The 17,929-nt window shown below is 47.6% G+C and overlaps 1 protein-coding gene across 1 annotated transcript; it reads left to right on the top strand.

Annotated features, from left to right (window-relative positions):
• The first annotated feature begins 8,818 nt into the window (after window positions 1–8,818).
• On the top strand, window positions 8,819–16,873 carry LOC149327022 (uncharacterized). The gene is made up of 4 exons (XM_089564063.1): window positions 8,819–8,971; window positions 9,549–9,630; window positions 11,424–11,970; window positions 16,651–16,873. Exons 1-4 carry the CDS (start codon window positions 8,819–8,821, stop codon window positions 16,871–16,873), a joined length of 1,005 nt encoding a protein of 334 aa, XP_089420189.1.
• Window positions 16,874–17,929: the final 1,056 nt, after the last annotated feature.

Here is a 17,929-nt window from a genome sequence, read left to right on the forward strand (position 1 = left end):
TAAGGGTTGTATGATCTAAGACTCGTGTCGGCACAGACTGGAGGAGTTTGGCTTACTGCGGTCTTACGGGCAGCGACTCGAGCGCATTCTGGCAGAATCTGACCCGCCGGACGATAACCTACTGTTGTCTCCTGTATGCGTTCAGTGTTCTTAGCACGCCTGGCTGCGCACCTGATGTGCCTCTTCGTCACTTTCGGTTTATTATCATAGCGGCGGCCTTTACTGCGCATGCGCTGACTGATAGTGCTCGTCACGCGTGTCGTCTGCCGGATGACGTCAGCAAAGTGAGCGACCGTTGCCTGTCCTGCTGTCTCCTCTTTTCTTGTTTTGTCAACGGCTTGTAGCACATAACGTTCTTGAGGTCAGCCGTCACCAAGCAGATCAACTTCGTGCTTTACCAATGGCTCTCGGGGCGTTTTGGGCGCACGCAACCTCTCTGCACGCGCGCTGCCATGTGCCCTCTGCTCTGTACGCCTTCTCTTCCTGCTCCTCATGTTTTCGTTCTCCCTCACCACCCGTTGCAAACGGGACAAAAACTACATGAACCCGGAGAAATAGACCAATACACCTGCCGCCTCTGCGTACCGTTGCCACAACATGTGTTCTGCTACGCGCCTTTGAAGAGCAGCACCTTAGTCCGGCCGTCGTCAGACTGCATCTTCCTCAACACAACCCTGGTTACGCCATGACTGTTTTAGTTCCGATACTTTTTTTCCACACACTAGTACCCTTTATATACGTTTCTTCGTCGGCGGAGCTGCAAGAGTCGGTGCAAAATCGAGGCATTCAGCATTTCTTTAGGAGATGCGAAGACACGGCCAGATTTTCAGGAATGCTTATCTTACCTTGCGCAGACTTGCGGAAGGTATCGACTTCATCAACGCCAGCATTTCCTTCTGGCAATGTTTCATCACGTTTCCGTAGAACGTTTTTGCCTTGAGGAGTCTCGGTCCCATAGCTGCACAAAAGAGCTCCTAAGCATGAAATCATTTCGAAAAACCTCTCACCTTTTCAACCGTTAGTAAAAATTTATCATTTTCTCCGAGTATAAAGGAAATCTGTTCACAGTGTACTTTACGCGAGTGCCATTAAATTTGAAAATATTCGTCCTTCGCGAAGAGAATACTGTCAATTGCTACAAGTGAGCCACACGCACCGCGTGATATTTGCATTATCTGCGGAGCTCCCAAAATTTTTTCATTGTGCATTCGATGTGTCAGGGCCAAAGGAAAACTTAATAATGGAACTTCCATCTCTTATTACAATCTCATCCTTCATTTGCCACATCCTTCCAAGATCTTTGAAACGTACGCATACTGATATATCAAATTTTACCAGAGAAATACTCCGGCTAAATGGAGAAGTTTAGGCGATTTGCTCGTAAGCACTTATGTTGACTATGGCCCCTTAACGCATTCCACACGAATGTGCCCGGGGAGCTAAGGCGGCCGAATGCCTAGCTATGATCAGAGGAAAGCAGGCGACGGGTAGGCGCATGATGCTTCGAGAAGCAGTCGACGTTGGATCGCGTTTCGGGGGCCGAAAACGAAAAGCGACTTATAGCTACAGCACATAAACCACCAAAAGCAACGGAGGACGCCGATCCCACTCGTTCCTGTTGGAAGAAAAGCGGCTGGTTGTGTTTAGGCTCCTCAACCTCCATCTATGGTCTGACGTATTATAATAAATACTTCCCGCAATAGATTCCATGCTTACACCTACTCTGAACAGCGGGATAGAGGGTAAATTTTTTCGCGCTTTGTCGCAAGTAAAATGCAATTATTGAGTCGACCCACTAGATAACGGAAGGATGCGCACTGACCAAGAAGCATCCAAAACGTCATGAACTGCATTAAGAATTGCGAATAGTCGACACTTTGCCAAGATTTATAGCCAAAGCATCAATATATATCGAATAAAAGTATCTGCGTTTGGGCGATCATGAAGCTGGTCCTAGTTTAACTTCCGATAAACCAGCTACGTAACCTACGAGCGCACGACTGCATGTTTTTAAGTGAAGCAACGCAGTGACTGCTGTGCTCGGTGCCGTTTTCCAGATTTATTTTAAAGCACATCGGTACACATGCACGGCACGAAAGTAGGCAACTCAGATTCATGACGGACCCTTTGGGAGTATTCATGATATACGGCGCTAAATGAGCTCCACGAGCTCGTATTGTCCGGCCGCTGAGACCAGCGCTGCCAACCTCGAAAGCCACTTTTCCGCTGCCACTTTCACCGCTGCTAATCTTGGTTGTTCCGGTGCTAAAGGAACATCTGGGTGTGGGAAGAAGCACTCAAAGCCCTACGTAAGGTGTGCCACGAGAGTGGTCTACGAGATCCCCCTTACGTGTGGCAAAGTGTACGTCGTTCAGACTGGACGCTGCGTCAACGAGCGTGCAGGGGAACATAGAAGATCGTTAGGGAACGCATCAGATTCGTTCGGAAACCCACCCGCCCATTGCCGCTCTTGCATTGATGAAAATAAAAATCACTGCGCACCACGACTTGAAGAGATTAAAATTATAACCAGAAGTAAGCATAGATTAGCTCGCGAACTGCCAGAAGCATTTTTTATTAAAGAGAGGGGTGGCATGTGCGTCAGCACCACTTCTATTTCCCTACGAGGAAGTGAGCACAGATTGTTAAAATACGCGATTATGAGAAGTTCCCGTCCGCGCGCGTCTGTATGTGTGTGTGTGTGCGCGCGCGTGCGTGCGTGCATGTGTGCGCGTGCGTGCGTGCGTGTGTGCGTGCATATGTGTGCGTGCGTGTGTGTGCGTGCGTGTGTGTGCGTGTGTGTGCACGTGTGTGCGTGCGTGTGTGTGTGCGTGCGTGCGCGCGCGCGTGTGCGTGTGTGTGTGTGTTTGTGTGTGTGTGTGTGTGTGTGTGTGTGTGTGTGTGTGTGTGTGTGTGCCATGCAGGAAATGCGCATGCGTTCACCTTCTTCGGGCTATATACCGGGCGTCCCAGCTAAAGGTAACCAAACTTTTAAAAAAGGCGAAGTGTCCTGGCCCAGTGAAACCAGCTGAGGGTTGTTCATTGTTGCGTGGCCTAGTCTTGAGTATTTTTTCGCTCTTCAATGTGAATTAATTAGTTAAGTTTAATCAGCTACCTTTTTAATTCTTGACTTCGAGAAGAAAGTGTGAATGCAAAAGTTTTAGATCACCTCGAAAAACCGGTAGTAGTCCTGTTTCCGTCAAGTTACGATTTGCATAGCTTCATTTATTGGCCTTGAAAGAAAGTTGTCACGTGACCGGCTGCTCGCTTACTTCTCTGCCCCAATGTGCACCCAAAGTGTAATCGAGGAGGGGACTTCAGAAAAGCGGATTTTATTCTTTAAGGCACGTCTTGGGACGTACGTTGAAGTGGCACTGTTGTCATGTGGAAGCTTTTTCTTATTGTGCGGATTATGGTTAAAGGGCGGTAAAAATACTACTTTACGTAAATAGTACTTTGCTGCAAATGTCTCGGTAAACTGTTTCTCAAAGCCATCTACAACTTTTCCATTGACACTTTGTTCCTCAAGTCAATAATTAAAAAGTTAGTTAATTAAGCTTGACTAATTATTCAACCTTGAAGAAAGGTGAAGAAAAGGAGAGAAAGGTGCTTCACTCTGGCCCTGTCCGTAGACTCGTCCGCGATGAGGGAAAACGGGGATGTTCTGAGTAAAGCGATCAGATTGTGGCTGCCGTCTTTTCCGAGCACTCCCTTGATTTTTGCAGTGCACTTCGTTCTGCCACCAGACACTTTTTTCGCTATGTCGTAATCGGGGCATGCCGCTTTTATTAGCGGTACGAGGTGGTTCATCATGGCATGCGGAAGGTTGTGTTCAACTGCGAAAGCAGCCAACCTTGTTTCTCCTTCCTTGACCTTCTTTCCACTTCTGTATTTGCGCTCAAACAGGGCGCGTCAAGATGCGTTTGCGTCTTTACCATACTTGCGGTGCTTGCTTGGTGCTTCTTGCTTGCTGCGCGCTTTTCTAATTCAGAATTTCCACCATTACAGTCAGCACAATTCATCTTAATACAGCGCGATACACAGGACGAGAGAAAGAAACAAGAGACGACACGAGCGCAATCTAACAACTGAGTTTTATTTCTAGAAGGGTTACTTATATACGCACCAACCACAACGATAAAACACAAACACATCGCGATAGCCCTCACAAACCCGTACGCGCATGTAGCGGACTGCAAAAACCGCCTCATCCCAACAAAGCCATTCAGCATCTTAGCACATGACAAGACCCTGCAATCATCCTGTTGCCACACATTCCCCCAGAGCACGAATCTCTTTATCTACCAGATTAATGGAAGGCGAGGCGACACATGTTCCAGTCTCCTGGCTTATCATAAACGCCTCAACTAACTCCCTGCAGGTCCCTGCATGATAAGCCAGGAGACTGGAACATGTGTCGCCTCGCCTTCCATTAATCTGGTAGATAAAGAGATTCGTGCTCTGGGGGAATGTGTGGCAACAGGATGATTGCAGGGTCTTGTCATGTGCTAAGATGCTGAATGGCTTTGTTGGGATGAGGCGGTTTTTGCGGTCCGCTACATGCGCGTACGGGTTTGTGAGGGCTATCGCGATGTGTTTGTGTTTTATCGTTGTGGTTGGTGCGTATATAAGTAACCCTTCTAGAAATAAAACTCAGTTGTTAGATTGCGCTCGTGTCGTCTCTTGTTTCTTTCTCTCGTCCTGTGTATCGCGCTGTATTAAGATGAATCCGTTCCAACTTGCCCAGTTTTCTGTTCTAGTTAGTCAGCACAACACGGCTTGCAGTAGAAATGCAGCGATCCTCTCTTGCTCCTCATCAGCCAGCCTCTGTACTTGCGGTCCTCTTCCCATTTTCAAGGTAATTTTACGCGTATACCCTGGCTTTTTTTGGTGCTTGCGGGCATTGCAGGTCACAGTCAGACGACATGACATGCTGGCGGGGACATGTACTGTGAGAGTGTCTACTGGCTAGCATGCCTGCGAGACTTTATAAGAAGTCGGCAACGCTGTTGTGAAAGAGCATGTACCTTTAATGCCAGCAATTACCAATGGACTGTTTCTGCTCGCATCCGGGTCAAGAAGGTGCTCAAAAAGACCAATTAGCCACTTCACTGTTGTCACCCAACTTCTCGCACTTTAGCGTGAAGTTCCGGTAGCGGTCTTGGACTCAAAGGAGATGCCCTCGACTCAGCGTAGAAAGCTAAGCGGAGACCAGCTACCAAGTGACAAGAAGTTTTTGGTCGTTTGGTGCCCAGTTTTTGCCGGTCGCAAGCCAGAGAATGGTGCTGAACCAAAGGTTCACAAACAAAACAAAGTTTATAAAGCAATGAGACAATACAGAGTATTACACAATCACTCGTACGAGTACACTCAAAGCGATTAACAAAAAAATGCAACTCAGGCAAAGTTACATTCGAGAGGGACTACAATACAAAAGGGATGTTGCACCTAAAGTGCACTCATAGTTTTTCAGTGCAACGGCACACGGCCAAAGAAAAGAAACAGGAAGAGAAGAAGGACGAACACAGAGCTGACCAAACTTCCGTCAGTCTTGCAGCTTCCCTTCTGAGAGGATGAAACCTTCTGTCAGCAATCCATTAGAAGCGCGCAAAACATACCACGCGTAGCCCCTTGGTCTATAACCTTTCTTGTCTCCACAGGTCAGACCTTAAAGGCGCGTTCACACTAGGCCGACGAGACCCCGATGCCGACGCGACGGCGACGCCGACGATCGGCGGTCGCGTCGGCCAACCTGGTCGTTCGCCGACTAGCCAGTCACACTGCACCGACGACGACGACGACGCCCCCAACGTTCGAGCGTCGTCCTAGTGTGACAACGTCGCCGACCAAAGATGCCGACGAGACGCGTCGGCCGACGTGTCTTGGGCAGATCGGTGGCCGAGCGAAAACATTCGCCGACCAAAAGCGAGTACCGAGCTCGCAGCGCGAAGTGCAATCATTATGTAGACAAATAATGCACGCGCAGCAACATTCATCACGCCATATGACTACTTGGCCGACGCGCAGCACCGATCGTCGCTTGCGAACTGCCGCCCCACTGCAAGTAGGGACACACGGAGCGGTGAATATCGCTGCGCCGCTGTACCCAAGCTCCGCCCACAATCGGTGTCGCACTTCGCCGCCGTGCAGCAGTGCCTGTGCGCTGCTTGGGATGGTGTACAAATGTCACAAGAAAAGACAAGATCGCCTTGTCGTCAGAAAGACTGCTCGAGCAGCGATAAAGCATGTCTGCTTATGTTTCGAGCTGTCGGCAACGGCACCGCTCGCGGGCGCTCCGGGCGGCGAGCTCTGCTGCTTCCTGGCTGCCGCGGTCGTCGCTAGGCCTATAGCCTCTTTCGCATCGGAGTCGCAGCGGCCGGCGCTTCGGAAGTCGCCTCAGCTATAATAAAAAGGCATACTCTACACATCGCTTTACTGTCAACAGCATCATCTCACAATAAAATAATAGTATGGTAAATTTCCGCGACGTCTTCAGCAACGAAGCCAGCGGGCGCAAGGCGAGCCGGACCCCAACGTCAGGCCAGCTGCAGCTGCGAGGCGGTTGTGGGAAGAAGTTTGCTCGTATCACAGTCGTTATCTTTGCGAACAGCTCAGTACTGGTCAGCGATCCTCAGAAATGAAACATTTTTCACATTTCTTATCACAGGGTTTAATATTTACGTCAAGAACACTCTTCAGCTCGTTTTTATGACGCCGGCAGACGGGATCCAGGCTGGTCCGGCCGGCCGGCATGCTCGGCGTAAACATGTACTTCACGTTCGCACAAGAAAATACGAAACAGCCGTGAACCAGAAAGGATGCTTCCTAGATTAGAGCAACGATAATGTGCCTGTGCAAAAGTGGATCTTTCGGCAACGACGCCGCCTGCGGCAACGCCGGGCGACGAACTGTGCGCTGGTCCCAGGCTGCCCTAGTCGTCGCTAGGCCTAGGTGGTTTCGTATCGACTCCGCAGCTGACGGCGCTTCGGAAGTCGCCTGTGCTGTAATAAAAGGCCTACTATTCACATCGCTTTACTGCCAACTCGTCCCATAATAAAAGATATGTTCGATTTCCACGACGCCTTCAGCAACGGAGCTAGCAGACGGGCCGCGCGCACGAAGCAGCAGCGTCGAGCTTTCGGGATAGGACAACGTCGGCGTGAGGTCGGCGCTGTTGTCGGCAGAGTGACACGCGGGTCGGCCGACGGCTGCTATGTCGCCGACGCGACGGCGATGCGCTCGTCGGGCGACGACCGGCGCTCGGTCAGCGTCTGCGCAGTGTGACAAGCGCGCCGACGGCACGAAAATCGCTGCCGCCGACCATCGCCAGACCGAAATCGGCCGATCGTCGGCCTAGTGTGAACGCGCCTTAAGAGTTTGCAAACGCGTTTTACACGCCCCCACGACGGCGGGACAGCACCAAACAAGGCACTCACGTCTGCGGGGGTAACACTCTTCTTAATGCAGAATGTCAGGAACCTAGCACGGTACGTAGCTCTTCCAATGTTGCTCTGGAGCACATGCACATCTGAAGAACAGACACACAGAGGAAAGGCGAGCCCGATGTATAAGAAATGTACTTCAGTAGAGTTAGTTCTTGGGCTAGGTGGTATTCTTGATTTGAGCTAATAGTTTTCCAGTGTAACGGTACACGGCCAAAGAAAAGAAGCAGGAAGAGAAGAAGGACGAACACAGCGCTGACCAAACTTCCGTGAGCCCTGCAACTTCACCTCTGAGGTGATGAAACCTTCTCTGAGCAATCTATTGCGGGAAGCGAGCAAAACATGCCACGCGTAGAAACGCCGTTTAAGTCGAAACGTGAGCGTCCAAACGTCGAAACACGTTTGCAAACTCTTAAGATCTCATTTGCGGAGACAAATAAGGTTATACACCGACTGGCTACGCTCGGTATGTTTTGCGCGCTTCCCGGAATGGATGGCTGAGAGAAGGTTTCATCACCTCAGAAGTGAAGCTGCAAGAGTGACGGAAGTTAGGTCAGCGCTGTGTTAGTCCTTCTTTTCCTGCTTCCCTTCTTTGGCCGCGTGGCGTTGCGCAGGAAAACTATGAGTTTAAATCGAGCATACCAAGTAGCCCAAGAACTAAGACTACTAAACTGCACTAACACAAGAGAGAGGCAAACAAGAAAAACACAATTTGTCCACCGGGCATTTCGACAGTCCGACGACTAGAGGTTCACGACGATTCCGTCCCACAGAATGGCGCGCGCTGCATCGTTGAACCGCGGCGTCGAGCAGGCGCGCTCCACGGAAGCTTGAATGGTGGCTCCGACTAAACTGACAGCGGTCAACGCCCTTCTTATATAGGCTCGCTCCACGTCTGTCTGTTCTTCGCACCATGGCTGGCGCGCACATAAGCACAGCATCGGCCGTGCTGTCTCCTTCTCGTTCTCGCTCCGGGCGCGCGTCTCTGATTGGTCAAAAGCAGGCAGTGGATTCCAGGAGCATCTGGAACTTTCTGGCGTGGCGCCGCCGCCGATGTGCGAGCGAAAAGGAGGAGGGCATGCCTCATCCAGTGCTCTCTGGACTACCAGGACTGCTCACTCCTCCTGTCGCGGCTGCTGACGTCTGTCAGTTTTGACCGACGCTTTCCGTCGCGCGGAGGTGCCCACGCCGTTCTCGAGAGTAGGATTTGCTAAGCCTGACGAGACCTGTCGCGGCATGCTGGTGTTTCTATTCTGAACCGGTTCTGTTCGCGACTGGAGAAGACGTGTTTTTCTGTGTCTCTGAACTGCTGTGTTGTGATATGAAGCGTTTCACTCGCTGAATGTTCGCGTAGTGTACGCCTGCAAACTGTCCTAATGGGGCGATACTGCGTGCCCAACTGTCGCGGCAATTACGACAATGGGCCGAAGGTTCGAGTGTTCTCGTTCCCAAAGGATGATCGAAGAGCAAAGTGGGAGCGGGCTGTTCGTCGCGATGACGTTGATATCCGTTCTCTCCGTGATCCGAAGGTATGTGTACGTTTATACTACGTAATTTGAGTCGCTTCAAAAGCACCACCTCCAGCATGTCCGGTTCTTGCTCTACAATAATGATCTCTTGTGCGCTTTTGACTTGCCAGCCAGCGTAAGCCCTGACATTGTAACGGCTGTTATTGTAGGCAAGTTTCTGTTCTGAAATGTTCGCTTCGACTGCGGCGCTTTGTGGTGATGAGATACGCTATTTTTATAACGCCGTGCGCATGCCTTGAAATATGTTTTTTTCCAGATGTGAAAATAATGGTCTTTTGTTTGTTTTTTACTTGCCAGCCAGTAAGACCCGATATTTCACGGGTGTTTATTTGTGTTCTGGAACGTTATAAGATCGCGCAAGTCATGAGTGATGTTCTTTCCAGGAACGCCAGGACGTATTATCAGTTAACGCGCACGCTCGAAGTGATCTGTAGATTGTTGTCGAATGTATTTGCTGGTCAGCGCGCTTCATTGAGAATTTTATAGCTTTCCTTTTTATTTTGTGGCTTAGTAAACGAGGCGGATGTGGAGCACGAAGCCTGTAATATACCGTTTATTTTTTGTGAATGGTTTGCAGGTGTGCGAGCTCCATTTCAAGGCGGAGTACTTAAGGACGACTACCACGTACACCGATCCAAGAACCGGCAGGACAGTAGAAGCTCCCAAGCGCGCTACTCGGCTTACGTTCGACGCAGTGCCGACAATTTTTCCTAATGCACCTGCTTATTTGAGCGAATGCGCACCAGTGCGCCAGCAGCCAGAGGCAAAAAGGAAACGTCGCGAAGCATCGCATCTAGAGGAAGCTATTCGGCAGTCCATTTCATCGCACGAAGAACAAGAGCGTCAAAATAAGCTGCAGTCATATGAAGACTTTGTATCGGGCCTACAAAGCCTCGACCTCTCCACCTACTGCACTTCAGTAAAAGCAGAGCATGCTGTTCTCTTTGTTCACATAGAGGGTGAAGACCCACCAGACGTCCAAGGATCTGTGATTGTTAGTCAGAACATGAAGGTTACGGCCTTCTGGAGGAAAGTGAAAGTGCCTGTGAAGGACCGGCTCATCCCGTGTATACTGGACGATCTGCGCTGCCTTCAGACTGCACTAGACAGTATGAGAAGTTTCAAGGCTCCAGACGTTTGCGACAAGGATGAAGAAGTGAAGGCAAGTTTCAGCTTGCTTTTCTCTTTGCTGGACAGCCTCAGGTGTGGCGATCTTTTGCAGCAAGAGAAAACAGAAGCGCTCGGCTTTATAAAAGAGCAACTTGACCTATTGCACAAGAAGGACCATTCAGCACGGTACTCTGCTGAGCTTTTAATATTTTCCAGTATTCTTTACACTGTTTCCCCACACGCTTACCGATTCATTCGCAGTGCTGGCAAGTTAGCACTACCACATCGATCTACACTCATGCGAATCTGTTCTCAATATAACGTCAACCCTGGAAATGAGCAGGACGATGAAGGGATTTTACGTTAGGTGAAGAAGCGATCAAGCCTTCTGAAACCGCATGAAAAGATCGTCACTATAATGATGGACGAGATCCATATTCAGCCGTACTTCGAATACAAAGGTGGATCAGTGACCGGGGAAGCTTCTAATTCTTGCGAAGCGGCCAAAACTGCGCATGTTTTTATGATCCAGTCCTTGCTATCAGCCCACAAGGATGTCGCGCACATTCTGCCAGTATCTAACATTGACGCAGCCCAATTGCATGCAGTCCTAAGACAATTTTGGAGCTAGAGAATGCAGGGCTTACTGTCATCGCAGTAATAACAGATAATAATTCCATAAACAGAAAAGTGCTGTCCTTGTTTTCTAAAACTCGGACAGTTGGCATTGTGTACCCTCACCCAGTAGACGAATCAAGACCCCTTTTTTATGTAGTTGACCCAGTCCATCTTCTGAAGTGCATAAGAAACAACTGGTTAAACCAGAAAAATCCAGGAACGTGCATCTTCTACCCGTATTTCCTAGCACATCTTCGTTAGTTCGGGTTAATGGAGCGTCTTCCAAAGCTCTTCAAGACATGCACGCTTCGGAGCAACACAGCGTCTCAAAGTTTGTTTATGGATTGAGCTACAAAGCACTGCATTAATCCAACATTGAGCGCCAGAATGGGAAGCATGTTTTAAAGGTTTTTACTTCATTTGTGGTGGAGGCTCTAAATATGCGCGGAGACGAGCTTAATTTGAACTAGGCCGCAGGGACAGCGCATTTCAATGACCTAATACTGAAGTGGTGGCATATTGTCAACGTGAAAAGCCCCTCCAAAGGCCGGCGCCTACGAGATCCGCTCCAGGATCCAGTAAAGAGTTTGGCTGACAAGCAGATAGAATTTCTGAATAAATTCGTGGATTGGTTGGACACATGGCGAGACATCAGGATAGATACAGGCGCACTAACCACTGAAACACGCAGCGCTGCGGCTGACTTGTTACTCGCTTGTCGAACTGTGCCGGTACTGCCTTGAAGAATTGAATTTGGACTACGTGTTGCTGGGAAAATTTCAGACCGACAGTCTGGAAGAAAGGTTCGGACAGTACCGTCGGCTGTCGGGAACGAATTATCATATCTCAATCCAACAAGTCTTTGAGTCAGAGAAAAAACTGAGGCAACAAGACAGTTTGGTTTTGCCAGATATGCAGGAAATGCAGAAGCCATGTTCTGAAACACTTGACGGAGCTCAGTTGACAGAGGAGTACGGCATAAAGGTGTCAGATCATGATATAAGAAATAAGGAATCCATTCTGCCGGTAATAACATACATCGCAGGCTTTTTCGCCCACGCCGCGTTAACGAAGCTGCCCTGTCAGTATTGTGCCATGAATATTACGTCTGAGAACCGGGAAGTTCAACTTGAAAGGAATCTCCTAATCGAAAACCTCTCGAGAGGCGCTCTCAAGTTTCCTCAACCGGCTGTCGTTAATGCGGTTCTACACGCCCACATTGTCTTAGAGCAGCTTACCAACAAAGCGAATGCTGCACGTTTTCATGCAACGACACTGCTGGGGACACGACACTGCTCGTCGCACCATGCGCTCACTTGTGCTTTTCGTACAGGTAATCTTCGCTACCTGTTCACGACGTGCGGGTGATTTCATCGACTGCCCCTCATCGCCTTATCTGCTGGAGCATGCAAGCCTGGAATTGCACGCCTCTCCACCCCCACGAAAAAGCCCGGTCTTCATGCCAAAGTTGGAACACAGTGGAATTCACGTCTGCCAACCTGGAACTGCAGCAGACGTATTTAAACGCCCACCACCGGCATTTCCATTGGGACACGACACTGCTCGTCGCACCATGCGCTCACTTGTGCTTTTCGTACAGGTAATCTTCGCTACCTGTTCACGACGTGCGGGTGATTTCATCGACTGCCCCTCATCGCCTTATCTGCTGGAGCATGCAAGCCTGGAATTGCACGCCTCTCCACCCCCACGAAAAAGCCCGGTCTTCATGCCAAAGTTGGAACACAGTGGAATTCACGTCTGCCAACCTGGAACTGCAGCAGACGTATTTAAACGCCCACCACCGGCATTTCCATTGGGACACGACACTGCTCGTCGCACCATGCGCTCACTTGTGCTTTTCGTACAGGTTAGTTACCGTCAGAATTCTCTTTGCATTAAGACGTCAAACCCTTGCTTTTTCGCAGTGTCGTGCCCCATTGAGCTCTTTCATGTTAAAAAATGGTTATTGTGCTTCGCTGAGTGCTCTGCGCTGCTTGTGTGCAATGTTTACCTTTCCAAATTGCTCATTTTCTTATCAGGTGATGTCGAGTTAAATCCTGGCCCCTCAGTTGCATGTGATTCCTGTACGCAGACAGATACTCTAGATCTGTCAATGGTTCTACAAGCCATAAGTAGAATTGAGTCGGGCCAGGTGCAGATTCTATCGGACCTTGCGGAAATACGCAATAGACAAAGTTCTACTGATGAAGAAATCAAAGGCCTTTCGGAGAGAGTCAAAGTACTGGAGCAATGTGTTAATGTGAATTCAACTGGCGACACTGCGCAAGTCCCGTCTACCGAAATAGCGACCTTGAAGGCTACTCTTGATGATGCCGAAAACAGACTTCGAAAGAACAATCTTCTCTTTTTTGGTTTCAAAGATAACGTATCTGAGACGTGGAAGCAATCCGAAGAGGCTGTTGTCTCCCTTTGTGCTACTAAACTTGGTATCTCAATCGACCCAGTTAACATAGATCATGCTCACAGGGTTGGCTCTTTCCAAGAGGACAAAAGTCGCCCCATTATTGTGCGTTTTGCCAGATTTAAAGACAAGGATGCTGTTCTTGGTTTGTGTCACAAGCTTAAAGATACTGACTTTTATGTTCGCGAAGACCTTTCACGCCCACTTCGTCTCGCCCGCAAAAAGCTGCTTGATTTTGCAAGTGGCCAAGACTTATCTTATAAATTGCGGCACAACAAACTTGTCATTGATGGTAAAAGCTATGTCTACGATGCTAGCTCAGATACTGTGATTCTACAAAAAAAGTAGCACGCAATCAATCTCGACCGCGTCAACCTGCATGTGATGCTCGTATTAAATCTAACCCCCGTTTTTCCTCTCATCAGGCAGGCATCAGTGTCATGCTTATCAATTGTCGAAGTGTAAAGAATAAAATTGATGAACTAGCTGCTTTAATATCTTCTTCGAACACGGATGTTGTTATCGGCTGCGAATCATGGTTAGATGAATCCATTTGCAGCGCTGAAGTGTTTCCTTCTGAATATGTGTCTTACCGAAAAGATAGAAACACACACGGAGGAGGCATGTTCTTGCTCGTAAGGCAAAATATAGCAAGCTTTGCGGTCACTACTGGTGATATCAAATGTGAATCGGTGTGGTGTAAATTGGTGCTTGAAAATCATGAATACCTTACTATCGGCGCTTTTTATCGCCCGCCTAATAACGACTCCCATTCCCTCAATGCCCTTTCGAATGTTTTGCTGAAAGTTACAACTGATTATTTCCTGATCGGAGGGGACTTTAACATGCCTGACGTTCAGTGGCAGAATAAATTACCAGTGCTCTCCTCCCACTCGTCTTTGTCCTACGCCTTTAATAATCTTATCTCAACACATGGTCTTTTTCAATTTGTGGCAACTCCGACCAGACGACAAAGAGGGACAAGTTCTATTCTTGATCTCTTGTTTTCAAACTCCCCTTCATTGCTCGACTCTCTCTCGGTTGTGCCTGGAATAAGCGATCATGACGTTGTAGTAGCCCGCGTTGTAAGTCCAAAACCGATCATTCCTGTGCCGCGGCCTCGCAAAGTCTACAACTTCGAAAGAGGAGATTATAATAGTATTATCGTTGCCCTACAATGTGAACTCGACAGCTTTGTTCAGATTAGCGGTAGCCGAAATGTAGATGAATTGTGGTCCGACTTCAAAGATAAGGTCCTGAGCTTAATTGATACTTATATACCTTACCAAATACTTTCGGTAAAACGCAGAAGGTCTAAGCCATGGTTCACGAAAGAAATAAAGACACTTATTAACAAAAGAAATCGCATGTTTAGAACCTATAGAGACCAGACTAACTCTCCTGCTTTTCAGAGACTTGAGCGGTTGAGTGCGGAAATCAAGTCTAAAATCAAAATAGCAAAAAAAGAGTTCTTTGTTTCACTAGGACCGAAAATTGCAAGTAATCCAAAAACTCTGTGGCATTTAGTTAAAGCCAATAACAAAGACGAGGTCGGAATACCTCCGATAAAAGATGAAGGTAACATTCTTACTAGTGATGCAGATAAGGTAACCTGTTTTAATCAGTATTTCACCTCTGTTTTCTCGGACTTAGCACCAGGGCTTACTTCAGTTACTACGGGTACTGAGACCATGCCTGACATTACGATTAGTAGGTCTGGTATCTTTAATCTTCTGCGAAAGCTAAAACACAATTCTGCTCCTGGCCCTGATGGAATACCGAACTTTGTTCTTAAATCTTGTGCAGACATTATATCTTATTATTTATCCATATTGTTCACAAAATCTCTGGCCACAACTGAACTCCCCCATGAATGGAAAATAGGGAATGTAGTTCCAATTCATAAGAAAGGACTGAGGGACTGCGTCTCAAATTACAGACCAATTTCCTTAACTAGCGTTTCCTGTAAGACACTTGAACACATAATTTACACTAATATTTGTTCCCATCTTGATAATAACAATTTCTTTGTAGATTATCAGCATGGGTTTAGATCAGGGAGGTCGTGTGTTACCCAACTAATTGAATTTTCTGAAGACATATTTAGCTCATTCGATAATGGTTTCCAAACTGACTGCATTCTCCTTGATTTTCAGAAAGCATTCGACAAAGTTTGTCACGCTCTTCTCTTTTGCAAACTATCTGCTCTCGGTTTACCTCAGCATATTCTTTTCTGGCTGCAAAATTACCTAACTGGCCGTTCGCAGAAAGTAATCGTAAATGGAGCTGAATCTGCTACCGCTTCTGTGACATCCGGGGTACCACAGGGCTCTGTATTAGGGCCTCTTCTTTTTTTAATTTACGTTAATGACATTGGTACTGGAATAACTTCAAAAATCAGGCTCTACGCTGATGATTCTGTTTTATACAGGGAAATTAAACATGATTCAGATCGATTAGCTTTACAGTCCGACCTCCATAGAATATCCCATTGGTGTCAAAACTGGCTTATGTCTCTAAACGTTTCCAAGTGCTCTTATATCCGTTTCACCAGAAAGCGTAATTTCATGCAGTCAAATTATTACATCGATGGTCAGCCCCTCGCGTCAGTTAACGAAGCTAAATACCTAGGTGTCACATTTTCTTCAGACTTAACATGGAATCATCACGTTCAATGTATAACCCAGAAGGCAGGTCGCGTTCTGAACTTTATTAAAAGAAACTTCAAACAAGCCCCACAAAACGTTAGGGAAACACTTTACGTTACCAATGTCCGCCCTATTCTTGAATATGCCTGTATTGTGTGGGACCCTCCCACACAGCATCTTATTAACAGTATAGAAGCCATTCAGAATCGTGCCGCTCGCTTTGTAACTAGTTGTTACCAATTTCCCAGCAGCATCTCCGGTATAAAACGTCAGATTAACTGGGAGGACCTTTCCCTGCGCCGTGAACGATTTCGCCTTTTATTCTTGCGGGACGTTCTGTGCAACGAAACACCGTTAGCTAAAAGTAGATATTTACAGACACCGAGTTATGTATGTGAGCGGCGAGATCACAGCCTAAAGATTAAAGAAATTTTTGCCCGCACATCTGTTTATAAGAAGTCGTTTTTTCCGTGCACTATCAGTAAATGGAACCAGCTGCGTCCTGACATTGTTGAAACTGCTGATCGTGCAAAGTTTGTCGATGCACTTAGTCATTACGCGTAACTTTCTTCATTTTTTCCCCTTTGTGTCTACTGATTGATTACCCGTGTATGTTGCGTGTGTTTATTTATTACTTTGGAGCAATTATTGATTGCCCGCGTTTGTTTCTTGTATTTGTTATCACTCTGATGCTTTGAAATGGGTTTCTATCGTTCCTCAATTCTGCAATGCCCATCAGGACAATGTATTTGATGCCTGTACTGTTTACACTTTAGAACTTTGGCGCTGACAAGTGTTCCAGTTTTCTGCCTCGTCCCCCCTACTGTAATGCCCACCAGGGCGATATGTAGGTACTTGAATAAATAAATAAATAAATAAATAAATAAACAGAGGGAGCTACTTATGGCTGTCACAAGACATCTTTGTGAAACAGAGGATTTTCATGTCTGTAACAATGGTCACTATCCTGACACTGTGCTGACAAACATACTTGTGGCAGCAGCAAACACTCTTCTGAAGAACTACGTTTCCATAAAGACTGATGTTCTGAAGAGTAGAAAAACGCCGATTCAACACAGGAAATTGCAGAAGTTTGCAAAATGAGTAACAACAGTTTCCATGTGTTTTCCGGACACAGTGTGTATGTGTGTGTATGTGCCAAGCGTGTGTGTAAATAAAGACTCATTAAATTTATCTTTTTTATTTCGTTACTTTGTTGGGCCATCGAACTTTACTCTTATAAACCGGTCACACGTTCCACGGCGCACAATCTCTATTTTTAGTGGAATAATAAATTGCTGTACAGATAAATGCACGGATTTTGAAGCATTATGTATTCATTACATACACTGCCAATCAAAATGCACAGGCAAAATAAAGCTATTACACATGTGCACTTCGCCACGATCATTCCTTCTTGCGGCGGCTGAATTTCGATGAAGGCGAAATTCCAGAGGCCCGTGTGCTGTGCGATGTCAGTGCACGTTAAAGAACCCCAGGTGGTCGAAATTTCCGGAGCCTTTCACTACGGCGTGTCTCATAGCCTCAGTCGCTTTGGGACGTTAAACCCTAACAAATCAAACAAATCAAATCATTCCTTCTTTTCGCGGGAAGCGATGATATGCGCTTCACAGCCTGCCGCTTTCGCGTGGCTCGGTCAAGACACGTGACGTCACGGCGGTAGTGAGCAGGCCTGAAACTAGTTCTAGATGGCATTGTCTCAGCCCACGCAAGGTTACGCGCTCTCCGCCGATTTCGAGTAGAAGCATCTCCGACATTCTAGAAAAATTGACGGCAATCCCCCCGCGCGCCGCGTGGAGAGGTGGAGGGGGCAGCACGCACGCAAGGCTAGTCGCTCACCGGGGTTTCCTTCTCGACTGTTTTACGACCCGCTATGGCGATATGCGTCTGCGCGGCGCTGTTTTTGTTCTTTTGTTTAAAAAATGTGGCGTGTTATGTGACAACCGTCAACTGGCGAGTCACGGGTACTGGTTCTAAGAAATCTCTTCACGACTTTACACTTCTACGGAATTTCACCGGAACCCTGCCAAGAGAGCCCAACCTAGATCAGCCTTTCCAACAAGCAGCGCACGTGGTGACGAAGAATGTGCGGTGCGGAGTCACACTGAACATCCTTCAGCCCATGGTTTCAAGAAACTG

Source organism: Amblyomma mixtum, chromosome 10, assembly GCF_055824585.1.
Source record: "Amblyomma mixtum isolate Tamu chromosome 10, ASM5582458v1, whole genome shotgun sequence".
In the NCBI taxonomy this organism is placed as follows: Eukaryota; Metazoa; Arthropoda; class Arachnida; order Ixodida; family Ixodidae; genus Amblyomma; species Amblyomma mixtum.

What these genes read in the sequence shown, in the direction of transcription:
- LOC149327022 (XM_089564063.1), top strand. Translation starts at nt 8,819, where the DNA reads ATGGGGCGATACTGCGTGCCCAACTGTCGCGGCAATTACGACAATGGG. An exon ending in AACCGGCAGGACAGTAGAAG is followed by an intron (nt 9,631 to 11,423) that starts CTCCCAAGCGCG and finishes CGCTTGTCGAAC; the next exon opens with TGTGCCGGTACTGCCTTGAA. An exon ending in GCTGCACGTTTTCATGCAAC is followed by an intron (nt 11,971 to 16,650) that starts GACACTGCTGGG and finishes AAATAAATAAAT; the next exon opens with AAATAAACAGAGGGAGCTAC.